Source organism: Sapajus apella, unplaced genomic scaffold (genome assembly GCF_009761245.1).
Source record: "Sapajus apella isolate SASKATOON/1434 unplaced genomic scaffold, GSC_monkey_1.0 scaffold45, whole genome shotgun sequence".
In the NCBI taxonomy this organism is placed as follows: Eukaryota; Metazoa; Chordata; class Mammalia; order Primates; family Cebidae; genus Sapajus; species Sapajus apella.
In genome coordinates this window covers 7,311,223-7,334,837 of record NW_022436985.1, presented here as the reverse complement: position 1 = coordinate 7,334,837, position 23,615 = coordinate 7,311,223, and the positions used below count along the sequence as shown (strand labels likewise).

At 32.1% G+C, this 23,615-nt stretch overlaps 1 protein-coding gene across 4 annotated transcripts in view; it reads left to right on the top strand.

Moving 5' to 3' along the window:
- CCSER1 (coiled-coil serine rich protein 1) overlaps window positions 1-23,615 on the top strand; it is a 1,343,925-nt gene that overhangs the window by 424,273 nt on the left and 896,037 nt on the right. For all 4 annotated transcript variants that reach the window (XM_032239846.1, XM_032239847.1, XM_032239848.1 and 1 more), the window contains exon 6: window positions 11,851-12,058. In XM_032239846.1, the coding sequence (XP_032095737.1) occupies window positions 11,851-12,058 (208 nt within the window). The remainder of the gene's footprint in view (window positions 1-11,850; window positions 12,059-23,615) is intronic.

The window sequence follows — 23,615 nt, the reverse complement described above, 5'->3', positions numbered from 1 at the left end:
CTGGTGGCTCACGTCTGTAATCCAAGTACTTTGAGAGGCTGAGGTGGGCAGATCACTTGAGGTCAGAAATTTGAGACCAGCTTGGTCAACATAGTGAAACCCCATATCTACCAAAAATATAAAAAATTAGGTGGGCATGGTGGTGTATGCCTCTAATTCCAGCTACTTGGGAGGCTGAGTCAGGAGAATCACTTGAACCTGGGAAGCAGAGGTTGCAATGAGCTGAGATAGGACCACTGCACTCCAGCCTGGGCCACAGAGTCAAACTTCGTCACAAAAGCAAAAAAGGAAAATAAAAGAAAAAATGTTTTAGGTTAAATAGAAATAAAAGTTTATAGGAATTACTCTGAGGTGAAATTAGCTTATATCTTCTAATCAGCATGTATGCATGGCTTTTAGGGCTTGGCTTAATAAGCTTATTGAGGATTTTGCCAAGTGGCTGTCTCTGAAGGAAGTGGAAATGTTAGGACTCACACTCTGGAGCCAGACTCTCCAGGCTTAAAGTTCCGTGTTGCTGCTTGTATCCTGTTCAGTATCTACAGTTAGGAAAACACGAATATCAGAATTGATCACTAAAATATCTTTCAAGGTGACATAATTTAAAATATAATTATTAAACATAAAGAAAACAATTTATTATTTTCAGACACGAAACAATACAGAGAAAGCAACTTAATACTATTATTTGGTGAAGATATGTTTTAGGAATAGGACTTGATTTTTTGAAGGAAATTGTTTTTTCTGTTATCCTTTTTAAATGGGCATTTATCTCTGAAGATGAAAGAGCAAAATTGAGGTTTTATTTTATCACCTCTTCTTTAGTTGTATTAAGAAGAGGGCTGAGTTTTTATTCTCTTCTCTGTTTCAAAGACAATTGAACATTGATACCAATCTGTGTTTCTGCTGCTTGTGTAAAAGAGAAACCATACTATGCCACCAGCAACCACTGTTATCTGGTTTTAAATGTCAAGTACACTTCAGCATAGAAAGAAAGAAACTGAGATAACATTCAAAGAAGAATATATTGGAGCACAAAGATAGACTCCAACCATCTTAGTGTCTGTGTCTTTGAGAAAGGAGTTAGGAAACGATTCATCAACAGAAACCTAAAACATTTTGCAGCTTCTAACTTATCTAACCTTATGATTTATTGCCATGTATCATGTTTATACGTATGATTGTAGTATATGTTGGTGCTATACTGATGAATAATGAAAAGTAATTCAGCTACTTTAAACTGAATCCTTTAAATTAGTTCAGCAATGACACTCTGTCTTCATGTCACCCCTTCCAAGGTCTAGCCTGAGATTTTCTTACTAATCTCAAGGATTTTTTGTTTGTTCCTTCCAACAGATATTCATACTTTGACAGTTATATGATATATAATTATGTATAAATCATATTATATGCTTTTCATTTCCACAAATAACGATGCCTGTTATTATTCTGAAACCCAGTAGTTTCTCTATTTCAGAGAAAGCATGGACATGCTATTTCAGAGGGAAGGAGGATAGACACCCTTTGTCTTTCTTGTCCATTTACAGCTAACTTTGTCATTATTTACAAAATAACTACATTTTTATTAATTCTAACTACACTTTTGTTTTTTACAAAATAACTACATTTTTGTTAGTTCTACGTGTTGACAGTGTGATTTTTCTATCTTCTATTATAATAATATTTAGCATTGAGTTTTAAAATGAAATACCATAAAGATACTTTTGTAGTTTTATAATACACTATCCAAACATCTTCCTAGGAAACTATTTTTGATAATGTTTTACAAATGTTGTTTCTTAGGACATTGATAAGTTAAAAGTCTCAATAAATTTGTGTTGAAAGAATGAATTAATGAATTCAAATGAGTTTAAGAAATAATGAATTCAACACAGCAGGATTCTTAATCGGTATTTTTCAAGTTGTTACTCTGCTAATATTACACAAAGAGCTCCAAAGACTTTAAAAATATTTTTAAAATGTAGTTGATGATTAATGTGTTGTTAAAAATTATATTTTTTTAGTTTCCAAAGCCACATCTGTTATTTTTATCACATGAGAACGATCTATTATTGGATTTGGTTTGTGGGGCTAGCTGTGCTCTGTTTACTGTACTCTGCAGCTGCAGTTTGAACTAGCCATCCATAGCAGAGACTATAGCTTTGTAATTCAAACTAAAACATATCTCTAAATTTAATACATTGGTTTATAATTTATTATATATTATTAATATTATAATTGAGCAACTCAATTTGTAGGAAAAGGGCTTTGTGACACCTTATTGCCTAGAGCCTAATTACATGCTTTTTATTTAGTAGGAAAGCCCTTCAAAATAAGTGGGAAGTGACACAATGTTTTCTATATTTAATTGAAAAATTATTCTCAAACAATTGAACCTCCACTACAACTTTCTTTTATGCAAAATAGTTCTCCCTGAAACAAGAATCTTATTTCTTAGGAGAGGCTGGATTTAAATTCAGAGGCCATGAAAATTTCTCCAGAATTCCTCCTTGTGAAACTACTGGATGTCTATATTCATATGCCCTCCTAGTTTTCTTTATTATTATCATTATGAGTATTATGTTTTCATTTTCATTGTTTCATTCTAATAATGAAACAATAAGAGAAGTGTCCATAGAGTGTTACCAGAGGCAACTCGTGCAGCTGCAGGTAGAAAGGTTTGGAGAGGACTTCCTGGTGGGGATGGTGGTGCATTAGTTCGGTTTTAAAGGATGTGTACAAATTAGCTACCTAGATTTTTCATAAACTCACATATATCCCAGGAAAGGTATGATCAGTGAACATGAGAAGATATATGCAATCTATTCTGCTATGACAATGTATTTTGCTGCTTTTGTTAAAGCTAAAGGCATGACAGAGCAAAACAAGGTCATGACACAGTGGACTGGAGGTAGAGCTTTGGAATTCATATATTTGAAAGTAACCTGGATGATTTTTTGTGTGTGTAGGTGTGAGTAGATGTCAAGGCATTTTGGAATCCTTGACTTGGTGTAATATGGAAAATCTTTTTCTAGTAGAAATTGAATGCAAACTATCACAAGTCTTTTTGTTACTTTTAGAATGGAATATATGAAATTTGGGAGGAATAATGTAGGTTTTATTAATCTTTCTCAAATTGATAAAGATCTGTCACCCTAAAGATTTACTCAAAGTCATAATCTCAAAGTTATAAGCACTAATCCTTTTACCTTTGAAAAGTATTGGAAGTTTTAGTTTCTTAGCTACTATGGATTATGTCAATAGCTTTAGGTATTGCCTTTATGTCAAATTATAGGACAAGAATTTTCTTTTTGGAAACATTATTTCCTAGATTATAATTTCTTGGCTAACACTTATAGCTCTTAGATTGTCACATCTTGAATATTAGAATTAAAGCACATAGAACTATCTTCTAAAACTAAATAGTTATCTATAGGTTGCATAATGTCACATATTAAATTGGAATTTCATTTTGAGGCATCTTTAAGTATAACCTATTTTCAAATATTATAATTAAGCAAAAATAAAATAAATAATAAATTATCTTGTGTATTTCTTCCATTAAAAATACTTCAAAATAATTATAATATATAAGTTAAAAAGCCAAAAATACTTAGCAGGTAACTGTAAGATCTACATTATAGGTAATTATAAAAATAGTGTCTATATTTATGAAATGTGATTTTCAACCAAATATTAAATAGAATAACATAAAATAGAAAATTCTTTCCATTTTTGGAAGTTTTTCATCTTTATAAATACACTTAACAGTAAATGTAGTAAAAGTTACAATGAAACTGAACTTCTAGAAAATTTTAAAAGCTCTTTAGTAGCATCGTGAAATGATTATTCCTTACAAGAGTTTGTTAAACTCATTACTCTTCTTCTAGCGTTTAAAATTTCCCTAATAAAATTACTCTTCCATATAGTAATGAATGAGAGAGTGGGAAATTTTCCTGATTCCCACTGGAGAAAAATGTGCAGTTTGGAAAATATGGAACATAAAAGTGTTCCAACATAGCAGATGATTTATGTTGTTTATATGATGAATTGCATGAAAGACTAAAGAGAAATAATTTTATATTAAAAAATTTTGATTGATACCTCTTAGACATAGGAAGACCTGGTAGTCTGTGATATTTTGTAAGTTAAGAACAAGTTCTATAAATATTAGTGGACAGTAAATAAGAGTTTGATTTATTTCCATCTATGTGAAATGTCTTTGAGGATTTTGTGCTCTCAACTTTCTGTCAGTTTTAGTGCTCTGGGAAAGAAACCCAAATGTATTATTACTTCAATCATAGCATAATTACAGGCATTTACCCTACAATTAAATCATTAGTTACAAAGTGAAAAATATGTATCTGTGCATAAACAGATTTGTTGTATATCTTTATGTGTAAGGGATTTTTTAACAATAGTTTGGATTTTTTTTTGTTCAACCTTATACTTTCATCTCTACATTCATTAATTCTAATTCATTTTATAAGTGAAATGCTTTTTAAACTGGATTTCAAACCACATGTGGAAACAAAAGTAGAAAATGGGAGAAAAAATACTCACGACATTAATGACATGGACAAAAGGTATTTAACATACACAATCATGTCAGTCTTCTCTTTTTAAGACTAAGAAAGAACTTGCAGAGTTTGTATGATCAGTTTTGCACTCATAGGATACTTTCTCTAAAATTTTGGACAAAGTAACAAATAAGCACCAAGATAGGTGTAAAGATAAAAATAACAAAATAAAAATTTGGACAAGAAAATTAATTTTAGTGAATAATGAGAGTTCTTACTATTTAATCTAATTCCCTAAGTCTGTAACTTAATAATGTTTCACTATTCTAGCTTCAGTGAAAATAGAATAGGTAAATATAAGTATATTTAAAAATTTAACCCTATTGAGGAATGATACAATATGGTAAAAGAAAGAAGTCGGGAGACCAGAATTTCACAGTCTCTGTGTGACAGAAAATTAATTTAGGGCTAGATGCAGTGGCTCATGCCTGTAATCCCAGCACTTTGGGAGGCCAAGGGGGCAGGTCATGAGGTAAAGAGATCAAGACCATCCTGATCAACATAGTGAAACCCCATCTCTACTAAAAATACAAAAATTAGCTGGGCCTGGTGGCACGTGCCTATAATCCCAGCTACTCAGGAGGCTGAGGCAGGAGAATCACTTGAACCAGGGAGTCAGAGATTGCAGTGAATTGAGATAACACCATTGCACTCCAGCCTGGTGACAGCAGGATTCCGTCTCAACAACAAAAAGAAAAAGAAAAAGAAAATTAATTAATTTAGACTTGAACTTTCCTGTTTATTAAATTGAGATATTATACTTGATGGACTAGCATGCTTTTACTATACTAAATTTGATTATTCTATTTATATGAGTAGTGCATAAAATTATGCAAGGTTTTATGGATACATTAATGAACAAGAAATACAAGTACTGTCCCTATTACCTTGAATCATCTTAGCCTCACATTAGAAATAAATACTTACACAAGTAATTATGATATTTCATCCTTCTAGATTTAATGTCTTTCTTATTGGACTATATCCTTTGCAGTTATACCAGTTGGAATGCTTTAAGTAAAAGACACAACTAAAGCCTAACACAAAGATTATAAAACAGTAAAAACTAACAAAAAAACCCAAAAACATAATCTTGTCTAACAAGAAATCTAGAGGTAGGGTACCTCCTGAGTTGATCAATTCCGAGAAAGAATGAATTTTACAAGCAAGGGTGTCTACCCACCTTTTCTGCTCCACAACTTCTTTTTTTTCTTTTTCTTTTTCCTTTGTTTTTTTTTTGAGACAGTGTCTCACTCACTCTGTTGCCCAGGCTGGAGTGCAATGGTATGATCTCGGCTCATTGCAACCTCCACCTCCTCGGTTCAAGTCATTCTTCTGCCTCCGCCTCCTGAGCAGCTGAGATTATGGTTGTACACCAACATGATGGCTGGTTAATTTTGTATTTTTATTTTTAGTAGAGAAGGGGTTTCACCATGTTGGCCAAGCTGGTCTCTAAGTTCTGACCTCAAGTTATCTACCCACCTCAGCCTCCCGAAGTGCTGAGATTACAAGTATGAGCCACCCTGAGGGGCCACCAGTTTTTTACAGCTGACTCTTCTGTCTCTCATTGTGGGATACACCAACCATTCCAGGCAATATATCAAGATAAAACAACATCCAAAAGAAAATAGCTATAATTTTTCTGTTTTTATTTTTTTTCTTTTTGCCAGGTAGGAAACATATCCTGAAGCCCTCTTACCTCACTTTCTCTTATTTCTCTGAGTCACAGAACCAGCATTTAAACAAATTAAGAAGTTTTGTTTTTGAAAGAAGCAGGAAGGAGGTATAAAATGAATACTAGTGTGCAGGCAGCCAACAATGTCTGCCCATAATAATTCTTTCCTTTTAGAAATGTTATCAATTTGTTCTAGAGTTTCTGTTTTTTTTATTTTTATTTTTATAATGTTTATTTCTCTGCCGAGACTTACCATTTGTTTATTTGTTATGACCATTTTTAAAAGACTTTAAACATATGTATAATGCTGATTAAAGTTCTTGTCGGTTAATTCCAATATATGGATCATCTCAGTGTCTGTCTGTAAATTGTTTTTCTGCTTCTTTGCATGTTTACTTATTTGAATATTTGCCAGACATGAATGGATGGCATATTTTTGAGAGTCTGTATTTTATGTCTTCCTTTAGAGAAAGAACAGAGTTATTCTAGCAGACAGTTAATTTACTCATGGATCAAGTGGATTTTTGAGGCTTTTTAAGGTTTGGAACTCTTATGTCTATCAACACTATGAGGCCTATTTGTCTGTGGTAGATAAAAATTGCTGCAGCCTCTGTGTTTAGAGACCTCATGCAAGTTCAATATCTGGACACTGCCACAGTGGCAATTTGTGTAATTGTTTCTGTTTTGCTTTCTTTCACTTGGCACTTGGAATTTCATCTGGCTTTTCCTTTTGCGCTATAATATGTTTTAAAATATTTAGCATTTCTTTGTATTTGGCACATGAGGTGTAGTGTAGATCAGCTCAATCCAATGTGTTCTTAGAGGTCCCCTCAAATTAGTTTTTTAAATGCATCTGTGGTAAGCATTAAAATGAAGCCTTACCATATAAAATAGGTGCCTGTGTATTTTTTTCAGAGTAGGGTACTAGCTGTAGAGGTTTCTCTGGAAACCTGATGTTTTTTAGGAGAAGATTTGAAGGTGGGTAAGGGTTATTTTTTTTATGCAGTTAGAACAACATATGCAAAGGCCCTGAGACAGGATGGAACTTGGCATATTTCAGGGCCTGAATGAAGGCCAATGTGTTTGGAATTCAAAGAGCAAACAGGCAGCTGTTAAGGGATGAGGTTTTGTGAGAGAAACAATTTCTAGACCATGAAAGACCTTGTTGGCTGTATTAAGATATTTGAATTCTATGTTGCTTTTCCCCATATCACAGGTAGTGGTGAAATAACTTGTCACATGTACATTTTTATCTAAACGTAGTGTTACGCTCTTATAACCAATACACACCAATAGAGAGAACTGCTGATTTTATCTCTTCTGCAAATATGACTCAACATCCAGTTACAAAACAATTTCAGATGCAAGTCTTTTCCTAAAATGACACACTCAGACAAACAATATATTTGGAAAGGAAATGTGCAAAATATAAGTTATTCATAATCAATAGCCTTTTTGTAGTTAGATCCTTAAACCGATAGTTTTTGTTAAGTTCTGGGAATGCCAGTTCATTAATATAGATGTATTTCATTGTGCTGGTCTTAGAGGTATTCAAACTAGGATAAAACTCACCATAAATAACCTGGACCTTTTTAAAATGTGGTCTAAACAACAGTAAGTTTTCTAAGTTAGGATTTTAAAAAATTATTATTTTCTGCAACTCTACTTAATGAAGCTTTGGAAGGCAGTTGTGTGCATATGCTTATTTATTACACTGGGCAAATAGGGTTACTTACTTTTCTTTTCTTTGGAAATTTGGTTCAGATATCACAGTTACATTATAAAGTGTAAGTCATTGAGATGTCTTTTGGCCATAGACATTCCCTATAATGAAAGATGTCATTGCACTAAATAAGGAAAGTTTCCTATGACAGATAATGGGATCAATGCTATGCAACTGACATGATCTTGTATTTTGATAGTCATTTGGGCCATTATATTAAGAAGCTTTCAAATGATTTGAAGAATACTGGTAGGCAAGAGGAAATCCTCACTACCTACTGATACTACTTAGTTATAGCTAAATGAGAAAAAAATCATAAAAATATTCTTACTTTCTCTCTTAGGCAAGGAAAATCTTTCAGTTACCCTGTAGTTTGTGTCAAGGTATCTATTTTCCCATTAAACTTGTCTGCCATACTGAAAAGAGAATTACAGGAGAATTTCTGAACTAGTTTGGTAAGAAATTCCTTTCACACAAAGGATCTCATTGAGAAAAGTGCAAAGCCAGTTCATCATCGTAGTTTAACTTAAATGGTTTAGGTATCAGTTGAAAGTCTCAAATCCTCTAATCATTCAGTAGTCCACTTAATGTAATATTTATGAGATTCGCTATTAATCTTATCCAAAACCTGTGTTATTTTGATACTTATGGACTTAGAAAAATCTATAAGTCTCAAACTTTAAATGTTACTAAATCTTAAATTATAAAAACTTGGTTAGCACTCATAAGCAATGAGGCATGTGTAAATATTACTGAACAATTTTACTGAAGATTCATGAAGTTGACATAGAGAGGATGAACCGTATATAAATGTGTTCAGTGGAGATTACATTGTCTTTGTTTTTTGCTTGGAGTAGTTATGGTGATTAATGAACCACTGTATCCAGCTTCAGTATGAAACTCTTTTTTTGGGCCAAGTTAAAGGACTATCTTTGGTGATATAAAGCACATTTGTTCAGTTTCCTGAAACTATAGTAATTCAGAATTGGCAGACAGAGTTATATATCCCCAAGTGCATGAATTGTATTATCCAGTGAACCCTGCTATGTATAAGAACAGAAGAGCACCTGAATCTTATTCTCAACTTACCAGCCTTATTATATGTTGTCTGTACTGGAGGAAATTATGGCTTAGTATTAGAGATTTTTCTTCATTTTCCTGTCAACCACAAGGATAATTTTAGGTGAACTTACCCAGAGATGCTTGGGCATTTTTCTGCCCAATGTCTATTGTTCAAAACATTAATATTTAACAACTGTAAACCATAGGTTACAAGCAATCGGAAAGACAATGACAATCAACATAAAACAGGATGGTTCTGCTGACCTTTGCAGCTGAGTGGCAGCCCCATTTAATAGATCTTTCACTAACTGCTTCAGCCTAATTAAGAATGTTTTGATTACTATAGCCTTGTGGCAGATCTTTTTTTTCATGTGGAAATAAAATGTTCTGAGATAAATTGATTTGTTTCTCATATGTGAAAGAATATTAGTTATTTTTGGTTTTTTTTGTATCAACTACTACTAAGTTAATAATTGTGGTGAATCTCTTAAAGTCAATGACGAATCCTATTAATCTCTGCAACTTTAGCCATCACTGGTCTACTGAACAAAATGTGGATATTTTCAATAATTGTGGAAATAATACCATCATCTTTTCCTTTGGGGATTTAAAAATAGATTGAAATTATTGAAGTATGAAAATGACTAATTTTATCTTCAAAATGTATTTCTGTACATGGCTTATCTTAACTATTTGAAAATGGCAGAGATATTTAAATTTGTAAATGTTAAATTATAATCTCCAGAGCCTTAGTAAATTCCCTGAAATACAGCGTTAGAACTTCACACTAAAATTATTCCTGAAAGTTGTGTCAGTCTTCATGGATGTTTAGATCCATGATTGGCCAGATAGTTTTAAAGAGTCACCAAGCTAACAGGAATTATAGAAATAATCCCAGCTACTCAGGAGGCTGAGGCAGGGAGAATTGCCTGAACCCAGGAGGCGGAGGATGCGGTTAGCCGAGATCGCGCCATTGCACTCCAGCCTGGGTAACAAGAGCGAAACCCTGTCCCCCCCCCCCCAAAAAAAAAAAAAAAAAAAAGAAATATAATTTAAATTTTATTGCAATTGTGCCAGGAAACTTCGAACCATGGACAGGAGCCCTGCAATTCATAACAATTCACAATACAGAAATTTTTTTCTGTATAAATGAGAGTTGTATGCATAGATGATTACAACAAATTATGTTTTATTTATTCACCCATTATTGTATTTATCTATTCAATTTCAGTTATACAACTGTTTACTGAGTCAGCCTAATATATTCCAAATATATTAGGACTTAAAATTCACAACTTAAAAATGATACATCTTCAAAAATTCAATTATAGCTAAAGTACCATTCTAATTTAATAATATCTACGATGACTTCTAATTTTTACACTTGATTTTGTTCTGATTGGTCTTAGAGAAAAGAGCCATAGAAAGTATTAACACTAAACAGAAGCATTTAAGAATGACTGTATAGTTCACTGCAAACTGGTCATAATATAATTAAATTGAATCAATTGTATCAGATAAAATATATACTTTAAAGTGAAAATGTTAATGATTCTTAGTATAACTCTAAGTATGCTGTTTTGTTCATTTGCTTGCTTGTTTTACTGTTTTCCACACAAAATGCAGCACTGTAGTGGTTTAACACTAAGTGTGCATTGCCAGCATTCAAACCTCAGTAATGTCCCTCATTAGCTGTGTGACTATCAGCAAGTTATTTAACCTCTGTTGACTCAAATCACCCACTCGGAGATGGAGATAATAGTAGCACTAACCTAAAAGAATTGTTGTGAGAATTAAATGATTTGACACCTATTAAGTCATCACACGACTTCCTGAGGTTCAATAACTATATAAACAGTAGCAATTATTATATATGTGTACAGTATGTAGTCAGTAGGCTGAAAAATCTTAGGGTTAGTTCATTTTATGTCCATTTCTTACTAGTTCTTTAACTCCAGGAAAATTTACTTATCTGTACTTTATTATATCTACCTTTTGAACTTGTTCAAGGTTTGAATGAATTCATACATATGGAGTAGTTAGCACAGTATTAGGCCAATAGTCAACCCTCAAAAAATGTTAAACCTAATTTTTTAAATTATTTCATTATAAATATAAGATGGAGGTAGTAATTATTATCTTACCCCTTCCCTGGGCAGCTATATCCACTGAACTTACCTGTGAAGATAAGTAAAAAATTGAATATTATTTTAAAAGGCATTTACTAATTATCTAGTAATTTATAAACTCAGTTATCATGTTTGTGAATAACCACACATGAATAAAACTAATTAAAAATATATTTTCTTATCTCTATCTTTGTCTGAAATTGGTGGCAAGTGGCAGGTCATCTGTTTCTTCTCTATTTAGGTTGCTAAAGTATCTTGTCATATAATTCAGAAAATTGTATAATATTAAAAAATATAAGAAAATTATATAATTTGCAAATATATACATGATATTGAAGTTAAGCACAAGCCAACTGTTTTTATAGGTATTCTGAACTATGTTACTATGATATTAATTATCATTATTAGATAGGTCTCTTGGTTTTAAAAATGGAAATAATTTTTTAATAGAAAGATTATATCCTAAAACAGTAATTTTCATTGAATCTTACCACTAAATATACATTTGACCTATTTCATAATTTCTGCTAGAAGGTTTGAAAATTTTAAGAAACTAATCTCATGAAATGAGGACACAAGAAATACTTTCTAGGATACTAGAAACTGATCAACAATTTGGAAAATACTGCTCTAAGCATGCTGCACTGTAATTTTGGTTCATTTTTTTTCGTTTTTTCTTGTCAGGAATCTTTCCCTGAAGTTAACAAAGGACATTGATCAAGAAGCCAGGTATTCCCACATCAGCCGAATGCCCAACAGTCCATCTGCAGATTGGCCCCTACAAGGTGCGGAAGAAAATGGAGGCATAGATTCTCTGCCATTCAGACTGATGTTACAGGACTGCACAGCAGTCAAGACGTTATTATTGAAGATGAAGAGAGTTCTTCAAGAGGTAATGGTTTACTCTAAGATGTCCTTCAGTGCTGGTAGACAATGTAGTCTGCAGAGGTGGTTAGACCCTGCTCTGTCAGTAATTAACTGCATGACCTGGGGCAGGGGTCAGGTTTCCTCTTGGAGCTTAGCTATTCTTATATATCAAATGAATGTTTTGAAGTTCTGGTTTATATACTCTTTAGCTTTAAAGTTATAAGTTTATGAAATACTTAAGAATAAATTGATCCCAGGCCTCCCCTTGTTTGTCAGGTAAGGGGAAATGGTATCAGCGTTAAAGTTATAATTACATACTATTATAAAGCTATTGAGAGTCCTATTAAATGTATTTCACGTCAGTGATAATGGGGGTTTGTTTATATAATACAAAAAAAGTAGTTTACTTAGTCATTTTTGTTCTGATCATAATCAAAATTCAGTAAAATTGAATTACAGTAACATTCAATCTGAATGTCTGAATGATTTTGCCTAGGGAATGTAGTTGCCCTCCCCACAGCGTAGGCTCACTTAGTGAAACAGTGAGCTAATCAGGAAAATGCATAATGGGATTCGTTTACCTTTGTGCCCAGAAATCAGGCATTCTTTAGGATTCAAGTTTGCTTTGGTTTGATTTTTATAATTACAATAGTTATTTTATTTGAGGGATTTCTATAAAAAGTATACACATGAATCTTACTACTTCATAGACATTTGAAGTAAGCATTAGAAATTTTAAATTATTTTACTCTACTAAGTGTAATTTCAGGGCAGCAGCCTGAAATTTGTGACTTTGTATTACATCCCATTGTCTTTAAATAGATTTATCTTTATTGATCAGAGATGTTAATAAGGAATTTGAGAAAAATATTATTATTTAGAATAGTCTCTATATTATAATGATTGCTAATATTTGCTTTTTGAATACTTTGATAATGCTAGCAGCTACCACTGGGGTCTAGAATTGAATCAGGAAGTAAAAAGGCAATATAAAGGAAATGAATGCCATAGACTTTTGGGGCTTCCAGTAATGTGTTCTCATCAGCTGTTATAAACTGTATTAGTGTGTTCTTACACTGCTAATAGAGATGTACCTGAGACTAGGTAATTTATAAAAGAAAGAGATTTAACTGACTCACAGTTCCATATAGCTGGAGAGGCCTCACAATCATGGAGGAAGTCAGTGAAGGAGCAAAGTCACATCTTACATGGCAGCAGGCACAAGAGCTTGTTCAGTGAAACTCTCATTTAAAAAACCATCAGATCTCATAGGACTTATTCACCACCACAAGAACAGTATGGGCGAAACAACCCCCGTGATTCAATTATTTCCACCTGCCCCTTCCTTAACACGTGGGGATTATTACAATTAAAGCTGAGATTTGGGTTGGGACACAGCCAAACCATATCATACACAAAAACTGGAAGATACCATCTCTGTGTCTCACACGGGTTATATCACTAGGGCAACCTTTGTTTCTGGATTTTCTGGATCTTATGATGTGTTATGCTGGAGTGGTATGCTCATATCTGATTATTTATTTATTTATTTATTTATTTATTGTGAGACAGAGTCTGGCTCTGTTGTCAAGCTGGAGTGCAATGGCACTATCTCCGCTCACTGCATCGTCCGCCTCCTAGGTTCAAGTGTTTCTCCCGCCTCAGCCTCCTGAGTAGTAGGGACTACAGGTGTGTGCCACCATGCTCAGCTAATTTTTGTATTTTTTTAGTAAAGACAGGGTTTCACCATGTTGGCCGGGATGGTCTCGATCTCTTAACCTCGTGATCCACCCACCTTGGGCTTCCAGAGTACTGGGATTACAGGGAGGAGCCACCATCTGATTACTCTTAGAATTTCAGAAATTACGTGAACTGGCAGTTAAGCAAATACATCAAAATAAATTATATCAACTTATAATTAAATAAATTACTTTTAAAAAGGATAATCAGTATTCAAAACATTTTCTATTTATTTTACTATTATCTATACTTGTGAAATTATTTACATCTTTTAGATTCACATGGTGGAAGTACTATATAATTTCTACTGTACAGATTTCCAACATGTATATTTATGTCATTTTGGTAGCTTGAATCAGCCATGTGGGAGTATTTATGCCTCAGAAATTGGCAAACACTGCAAATTGGGACCTCTTATTTCTGGCAAGCCTGTTGTTAAATATTTACTGGCACATTACTATGTGTATGACTATATGATTTCTATACTGACATCATAAATACTTGCCTGCAAATGAATAGAGAAGTTTGAATTTCTTCAACCTTTGGCTTAACATGCAATATAATCCTCTTTGAACAAGGCAAAAAATACCAGCTGTTATACTAAAAGATACTAATCTCAAAGCCTATAACATTCAACTATTCAGCTTTTTACCTCTCTGTTTGGTCTAAATTTTAATAACAAATCAATTTCAAGCAAAAGTGAAGTAGAAAGAACTGACAGAAGGTGCCCAGAGGCTTTCTTAGAGTACTTAATTTCATAACTTTAAAATATTCAGTGATATTCACTATAGAGTCAATATAGAGTCAATATATTGAGATCATTTTTATACTGCCTATTTTCCTTTATTAAGGAGTATTCAAAGAAGCTGAAGAGAATTGATTTTTAAGGCTGATGTACAGTGAGCAATACTTAATATACGTTTGTGCAGCACATTCAGTGGGCAGAGGGTTCTTACTATCAACAGGGAAAAGCAATATTATTATATCATTAGCATAGACAACAGTTCTACTAAGAAGGTATTCATAATAGATGCCACTAAAGAAAATTGTTTTTTGAAATGTTCAATAAGCCAGGAATTTTTAAAGTGCAGTTCCCATTTTATCACTAAATTTGACCGTAATACCAATATTTATTTAGATTAACAATATATTTTTAATATAGACAAATGTTCATTCCTATTGATGTACAATAGTTCAATCTTTGTTCACAGATTATTTTGTAATGGTAGGAGGTCCCTATTATCTGATTTTAAGATAAAATAATTACTTAATTTTAATGTCACATTAGAATACACTTTTATTTGAGATTTTAATTTGTTACATTAAACAAAAAGCCATGCTTGTAAAGTATGCAGATATGTTAGTTATTTCTAGTAACTTTTGCTTTAAAAGCATTTTGTCACACAAATATATATTCACATGTTTTAACTCCCACTTCTACCTTATTCTATCATCCTTCCTTACTATTTTGTTATTATAAACTAATTTACAAGAGTATATTTCATAATAAAAAATCAACATGGATCTCAATCAAAACAAGCCAGTAGAAAAAAACATAAATTACAATTCTTGATTAAATATTGCTTTTATGTATTTTTTCTGATTAATCTCTTTGAAACCTATCGCTTAGTAGAAATGTAATGCATTCATGATATTTTTACACTTTTGCTACTTAAGGTACATCTTTCTTGTAAGCAAATCAAGTAATCCTTTTTTGTTTTTGAGGGGACATCTTCTACAAATGGCATTTGGAAAATATCCAGAGATAGTAATAGTGAGATTACAGAACATTTATGGCCAAGCCTGTTTAAGATTGCCTTAGTGTTGTGGATAATGACTAGCTGGCTAGAAGGATGTCCAGACAGATTGTTAATAGATTACTTTCTTAAAGTTTCTAGAAACTGATTTAGAGTTGTGGAGTAATAAAAATAATTCCTTGGAAAGCTTTGCACATCAGGCTAAATAAACATTCAGGTTTAGCATCCCTACTCTGAAAATTCGAAATCCAAAATTCTCAAAAATTAAAAAATTTTGAGCACTGATGTGATACCACAAGTGGAAAATTCCACATATAAGTACTTTAAACAACTTGTTTTATACATAAAAGTTTTTAAAATAATGTGTAAAATTACCTTTGGGCTATGTCTATAAGGTATATATGAAACATAAATAACTTTCATGTTTAAACTTGGGCCCCATTCCCAAGACATCTCATAATGAATGTGCAAATATTCTAAAGTCTGAAAAAATTCCCAGTCAGAAACACTTCTGGTCCCAAGCCTTTTGGATAAGGGATACTCAAACTGTACTCTATCTTTCAAGTTCTCTTATCTATAGAGTCCATATTACTTATGCCATTTTAATTAATGTTAATTAATTAACAAGTGTTAATGTTAAGATCTACTTGTGATATTTTAAAGTTACCTAATAAATTTACTTCTTGCTAACACTTTTTCTGAGGTATCGTGTTTAAAGTTATTTTGCAATTTTTATTACTGACTAAATGACCTTAGATGCTATTAAAATGTTAAATCCCATTAGCTCATTCCAGATTTTTTTTAAAGTTATTTTGTCATTAACTGTCATTGCATTACTTATTATTCTACCTACTTTGGGTTTAATACAAATTTTCCTCAAGTAATTCATTTGGAACTTAGTAATTCTTCCATTTTGTGCCATCACCATAACAACATAAGTCATATTATTCTAAGTCTAATCCAGGTTTGGGGATTATATTTGTTATGCTATTTTATAATATATGCTAAGGTATTAAACATCCTGAAACCTTTCTCTACTTAGGAGATTCTTGCTCCTAAATACTTTTCAGATATGCATATATCTATCTCTTCTTCCAACTGTTCCTACAACAGTGATGGTCCATTTTACTCAAGTAACTTTGTAAATTGTCTTCTTACTTACAGTCTTTTCACCTATCAAACCAGTTTACTCATTGCTGTCAAGCTAAAATGAATATGTGATCAAGTTACTGTCCTGTAAATCTTTGAATGTTTCCTAATTGCCCTTACAAGTTCTTCTACAGGTTGTATAACAGTCTATATTTCCTCTGTCATTGGAACATTTATCTCTCCTCATTATAATTGCTAATTCTTCTTTTGCTAGTAATACTCTAAGATGCATGAGAGTCATCTTGTGATCTTGTACCTTGTTGTATCTTCTCAATCTGAAAGGTATTTGCTGATTAATAAGTGCTTATTAGTGAATAAATGAAAGAAAATAGGTTTCATTCTGTTTCCAGGCTACCATTAAAATAACTGTTGATAGAAAACAAATGATAAACTTGAGTGCTTGATGGATGAGGATCAAAAGAAGTATGTAGCAAATTTCTCATCTTTAAAAGAAGTGTACATTATGTTCTTTCTCAGAATATGAAATAAAGACACATCACAAAAATTACTACAGTTTAATCAAACCTATTTGCATGCTAAAGACTATCAGTGGTAGATACAATTTCCTGAAGCTTTTTTTGATCTTCCTACGCAGTAGATGGCTTTTGTGTTTATCAACTGTATTTTTTAAATTTTCTGATAAATCTTCCAGAATAGAAGAAAGGCCTAGAGGTTTAGAGACTGGTTATTTCCATAGGTACTCACTCTGCACACGCAGATAATTTTGTTTTCACTAAACATCATTGCATTTTCAGAGGAAAAGAATAATTATAAATCATTATAAAACTACAAATCAGTAAATCTAATCGTTATTTAAACATAAAACTGTTACCATAAAGCCATTATTACTTCTTATTTGTTTGGCTAAGCTTACCATTTTCCTAATGATGTTCTGTTGATATCCTAATTTTAATTTTGAGGTGAGCTAAATATGAATAATCTGAATGGAATATCACACTCCAAATTCTGTCATCCTTTTTAAAAGATCAGTTTTTTTTATTAAAATACACATTCATATTCCCAACAACTCCAAACTTCAACTCCTGTATTTTTAGAAAAATGACTCATGTTGGGCTCTTAGAAATTCTACTGTTGTTACTTTATTCTCTAGTATTATATTAGTGATAAAATACATGACTATAGCAAGGGAACAGAACTGTGTCATTGTTTTCTTCTTATTTTTTGACATAATTTTAATATATAAAAGAAAAATATTTAATATTTACAGAGGTGGGGTTTATTTTAATGTTGCCTTTTAGTTTGCTCTATTCTCTCTTTATCAAACAAAAATATTTTTATATAATGAGCTGAATATAGTCTAACAAAATAGCTGATAAGGAAAAATCAAGAAACTACTTATTCGAAAATCCATATAATTTACAGGCTCATGTAATTGATGCAAATATTGTGGCTGTCTCACATTTAGAAAAGACCCACCATTGCTTAAAAGAGCTCTAATCTATTTTTCTTTTTCTTTTCTCTACTACCTAATAGTTCAAACTTTAATTTCATTTACCTAAAAGGAATAATAATGAAAAACTTTCAAGGATAGTTTTCAATCCAAAATTTTTGTTTTTTTAAGTATAATTTATAATTACGTAATAAAATTTAGAGTGTTTTCTACTTCATCATTCCTCACTGTTTGGTAGGGAATTATTAAAGGATTTTTTAAGTTTATATTAATAAATGGTTCAAAGAGCATTAATAAGGATTTTATAACTAAATGACATTTTCCTATCAGCAACTGCTGAGAGCAAAAGAAAAGTCTATAGGATAGGAACTTCAGCAATGGATAATTATAGAAGGAAAAGGCATCAGTGGAGAGCTATAAAGTAAAGGAGTACCCAAATATAGATAGCAATCTAATCTCTTTATTTTATACTTATCATTTGAAAATAACAACATTACAAGTTCTTGCTACCTTCTTTTTGTTTATTTGTTTATTTTTGCTTGCTCAAAAATATGTTTAAGGAAAATTAGAAAAAGAAGTTCCATGGAAAGAGGATCAAATGGGAGAAAGTCTAAAAGTTAGAGTGGCTATGCATATATCAAAATAGATTTAAATATATGACATTTTACTACAAGCAGCAAGCCATACTTAATAATGGTAAAAGAGTCAGTTATTTAGGAAGACACAACAATCAAACAAGTGGATGGCTTGTTTCTAGAACTTCTAAATACACAGTGCAAAAACTGACAGAACTAATTGAAGAAATGAACAAATTAACAATCACAGTTGAAGATTTTAAAACATTTCTTTCTATAATTGATAAACAACTAAATGAAAAATCAGAAAATTTCTAGAAGACTTTAACAATATTATCAATATTTTTAACCCAATTGACATTTATAGAATACTACAATTAATAAAATAATTATATATTATTTTCTAATGCAAGTGAAACATCACCAAGACACACTATGTTCTGGGTCATAGAATAAGTCTCATTAAATTTCAAAGCCAGACATCTATGGAGTACAGTTTTGTTAGAACAATGGAATGTAACTACAAATCAAAAATAACAAAATAACTATAAAAGCATCAAATATTGGGAAATTAAATTACAAACTTCTATAAAACCCATAGACAAATTTAGAAAGCTAAAAGGAAGTTTTAAAATGTTTCCAATGAGATGATGATAATAATATCATAAATAAAAATTTGCTGGATATAGTTAAAACTACGATTAGAGAGGAATTTGTAACTTTAAATGCTTATATTTAAACAAAGAGTGCTATAATTGATAACCTAATTTCTTCCTTGAAAATTTGGTTACTGGATATAAAAAACAGTTTAATAGAAAGAAGAAGTTCTAATATTAAGTAGTACAGTAGGGAAATTATTGTTCATAATAATATACTTTGAAATAGCTAGAAAATTTGTAATGTTCCCAACACAAAGAAAATATACATGTTTGAGGTTATGTATATACCATTACTCTGATTTGATCACTCCACATTGTATACATACATGAAAAGATTACATGTACCCAAAACTATGTACAACTATGAAATATCAATAAAAAAGGAAGTTAATAAAAGAAGGGCAACTTAAATCCAAATGAAGTAAGTAGAAAGACTTAATAAAGAACAAAACTCTATAAAATTAAAACCAGTCAAACAATAAGCCCAAATTGCTTCTTTTAAAAAGTTCAAAAAAAGGCTGATGGAGAAAAAAAATTTTAGAAAAATTAAGAAACACAAATACCAGTGTCAACAATGGATGTAGGGAGGAATAATCACTACAAATCCTACAGACATCAACATGACAATAAGGGATAGTTATAAAGAACAATATGGCAAAAAATTTAACAAATGATAAAGACAAATTCTTTAAAAAATACAACTTTCCAAAATGGTATAAGAAATGACAAATCTAATAACCTAACCTGTACTAAATTAATGTGTTATTTTCAAAATAAATACATATGACAAATATTATACAAAAATTTTCAGGAAATAGAGAAACAGATTATGCTTCTCAGCTTGTTTTATGTGGCCAACATATGTCTATTACAAAAAAAATTGGCGAAAATCTTTATAAGAAAACGGAAATTACAGAAAATTTTTTTTACAAATATAGATGCAAAAGTCACTTAAAAATTAGTAAATACATGTAGCAGTATGTAAATAAATAATGACCTATTTGGTTTTATTGCAGTTTTTTAGCATCCAAAAACCAAACAATGTGATTTACTATATTAACAAATTAAAAAGAGAAAAGCACATGATTATATTAATAGATGAAAAAATACATTTGAAAAATTGAAAACCAATTCATCGTTAAAATAAAAATATAAACTTCAGTATACTGGTAGTACAAGGCAACTTCTATAGCTAATATTCACACTTAATGGTAAAAAACTGAAACTTCCTCCTAATATTATTAGCAGGGTATGAATGTTTACTCGCCACTTTTACTGTACATTGTGCTAGAGATCCTAGCCAGGAATGAGGCAAAAAAAAAAGTGTAACAGGCATAAATATTTGAAAGAAAAGGTAAAATTACGTGTATGAGCAGATAAGTTTGTTTATACAGATAACCTTAAGAAATCTACAAAAATGTTAATAAATAAAATGATAGAATTAACAGTAGATTTAGCAGCATTGAAGGATATAAGGTTGTCATAAAATTATATATTGCTATGTAGCAAATCACCTCTCAAATCTAGTGGACTAAATCAATATTTGTTATCTAAGAGTTTTTGTGGTTGGGAGTTTGAGAGTAGTTACCTATTGGTTTTGGCTGAAGGCCTCTAATGACATTGCACTCAAGATGTCAACGATGGCTGTAGTCCTGAATTCTGGGCTGGACTTTAGGATCAACTGCTTAGTTCATTCACTTGCTGTGGCAGGAGGACTCAGTTCTTCACCGCTGGTGCTCAAAGACCTCAGTTTCTTACCATGTAGGCTTTTCACTCGTCAACATGGCAGCTGGCTTCCCCCAACTATGCAATCAGAGAGAGAAGGCAAAATGTACAATGTCTTTTGTAACCTAATTTCAGAAGTAATATCCCATCACTTTTGTCAAATTTATTGATCACAAAGATCAAATTTGATTCAGCATGGAAGAACACTCTGAAAAGCATGAATACCAGGAGGTAGGGAACATTGTGGTTTATCCTGGAAGCTGGCCACCAGTCTGCCTCCGGACTTCAGTGGTGTATTCCTCTCATGTGCAAAGTACACTCAGCCTCTCCCAAGACCATTCGAAGTATCATTCATTCCATTACAGCTTCAATTAAAAGTGAAGAATTTCAAAATCTAAAGCATGTACAGCGGTAGATGAGGTTTAAACACAGTAACTCAAGTACAGTTTTCTGTTTTAACCTGTAAACTAATACACTTGTTAGTAGTTTTTGTTTAGGATTCAAGGCCTACTAAAAATTCTTGCTTTTTGTTCTGTCCTTGATGTTCTTTGTTCTACCCTCTGGGCAATTCTTTCTCATAAAGGTAGCACATGTTTTGCAGCAGAATAGCTTCTCTATACTTATTTGTAGCTGTAGACATTGGTATCTAAAGGCTATTATTATTTCGCTTGGCCTGTCCATCTAGTTCTCAGTTGTTAAATTATTTGTCAATTACTTTATGGCATTGGTCTATGAATGTGAAAGACAGGAAAATTCATAATAGATGTCCTGAGTTTTAAAAATAGCTTTTAAAGTAAGACATGTCTCAGTTTTGGAAAGACACTACAGATTTTATTAGGTTAATCAAGAATGATAAACAAAAGTTCATTTTTCAGAATACTCTTCGCAGTGAGGTATCATCTTTCTTTTAAAAAGTGTTACTTATATTACTTAAGGTTATTGCTTATACTGAGGAATAAATCTAGCATAGTGATCACAAGATGCAGGTATTACGTGATTAGGCTTTGTGTCTCCACCCAAATCTCTTCTTGAGTTGTAATCACCATTAACATCATTATCCCCACCTGTCAGGGGAGAGACCATGTGGAGGTAATTGAATCATGGGGATGATTTCCCCCATGCTATTCTTGTGATAGTGAGTGAGTTCTCACGAGATGTGATGGTTTAATAAAGGACTCTTTCCCCTTCGCTCGGCATTTCTCCTTTCTGCCACCTTGTGAAGACAGTGCCTTGCTTCCTTTTCATCTTCCATCATGACTGTAAGTTTTCTGAGGCCTCCCCAGCCATGCAGAACTGAGTCAAACCTTTTTCTTTTTCAATTACCTGGTCCTGGGCAGTTATTTATTGCAGTATGAAAACGGACTAATGCAAGGTGCTAGAACAAACTGCTCAGATTTGAATTTCAGCTGTCACAATTGCTGGGTGCATATGATTTTGGGCAAGGTGCCTAATCTGTCTGTGGAAATCTGGTATCTTCCAAAAGTGTAATAGTACATGTTCAAAACTACTAGATAATTTTAAATTTTCCCCAGTGTTTCTATCAAATTACTCTCCCAATTAGGTATAGTATATTCATCTAAAATAATATTTTAAGTTAATTGTATTCTTATGTCCCACAAAAAATATTTTGAGCACAAAAATCAAATTACAGGTAAATTCATACCAAATATGGAGTTAAAAATATGTAAGCTTAAGTAATGTATCATTAAAGAATAGATATGTATATAGTAAGACCATAAGAAAGATATTTAAAAAGTAAGGCGATGCTAAAGAGAATATTCAGGATAAGATAATCTGTTTGAGGTAGTGGGGGAAAGCATGTGCAGTTAAGAAGGGGCACGCAGAGGTCTTTGCAGGTATTATTATTCACAGTATATTTTCTTACATTTTTAAAAAAACATTATGTATGCATATTTTCTTATATATGTGAAATCTTGTGTTAAAAAACTCACTTTCCAAGTGTATGTAATCTGAGAGGCTCCCTGTCCAGCAACATTATTTCCCACAACCCTTTTTCCTCTGTATCCCCATGCCTGTAAAAGTAGCAGAAATATTTTGCCTACTTCTCTGCTGTCAATGTATCTTCTGATATTTATATATCAAAATTCAAATGGAGCAGGATCAAGGTGAACAAGTGTATACTCATACACCAGAGATTTCTTTTCTGGTATGTGTACTTATAGTATCTGCTAGTCATGCATAATATTTGATTGCTTATAAGAAAACAAACTGCAACCCACATTTTTAACAATAATGCCACCTTCATTGTACCTAAGTGATGTGGTAATCTATTTGCGTTGTAATCATATTCAGTAATTAATCAAATAACCACTAATGTAGTTTTATTGTGCATGTCTAACTTTCAATTTTCTTCAGGAATCCAGCATTAATGTTTCCCTTGTAATACAACTCACATACTTTGTGTGATTGGATGGGCTAAATCTGACATTAAGAATTTCAAGCTGCAACATAACAGGTATACAGCAGAAGGCACCCTACAGAATCTCCAAGGAATACTTAAGTCATCAGTGCTTCTGGCGGGGGGGGGGGGGGGGGGGGGGGGGGG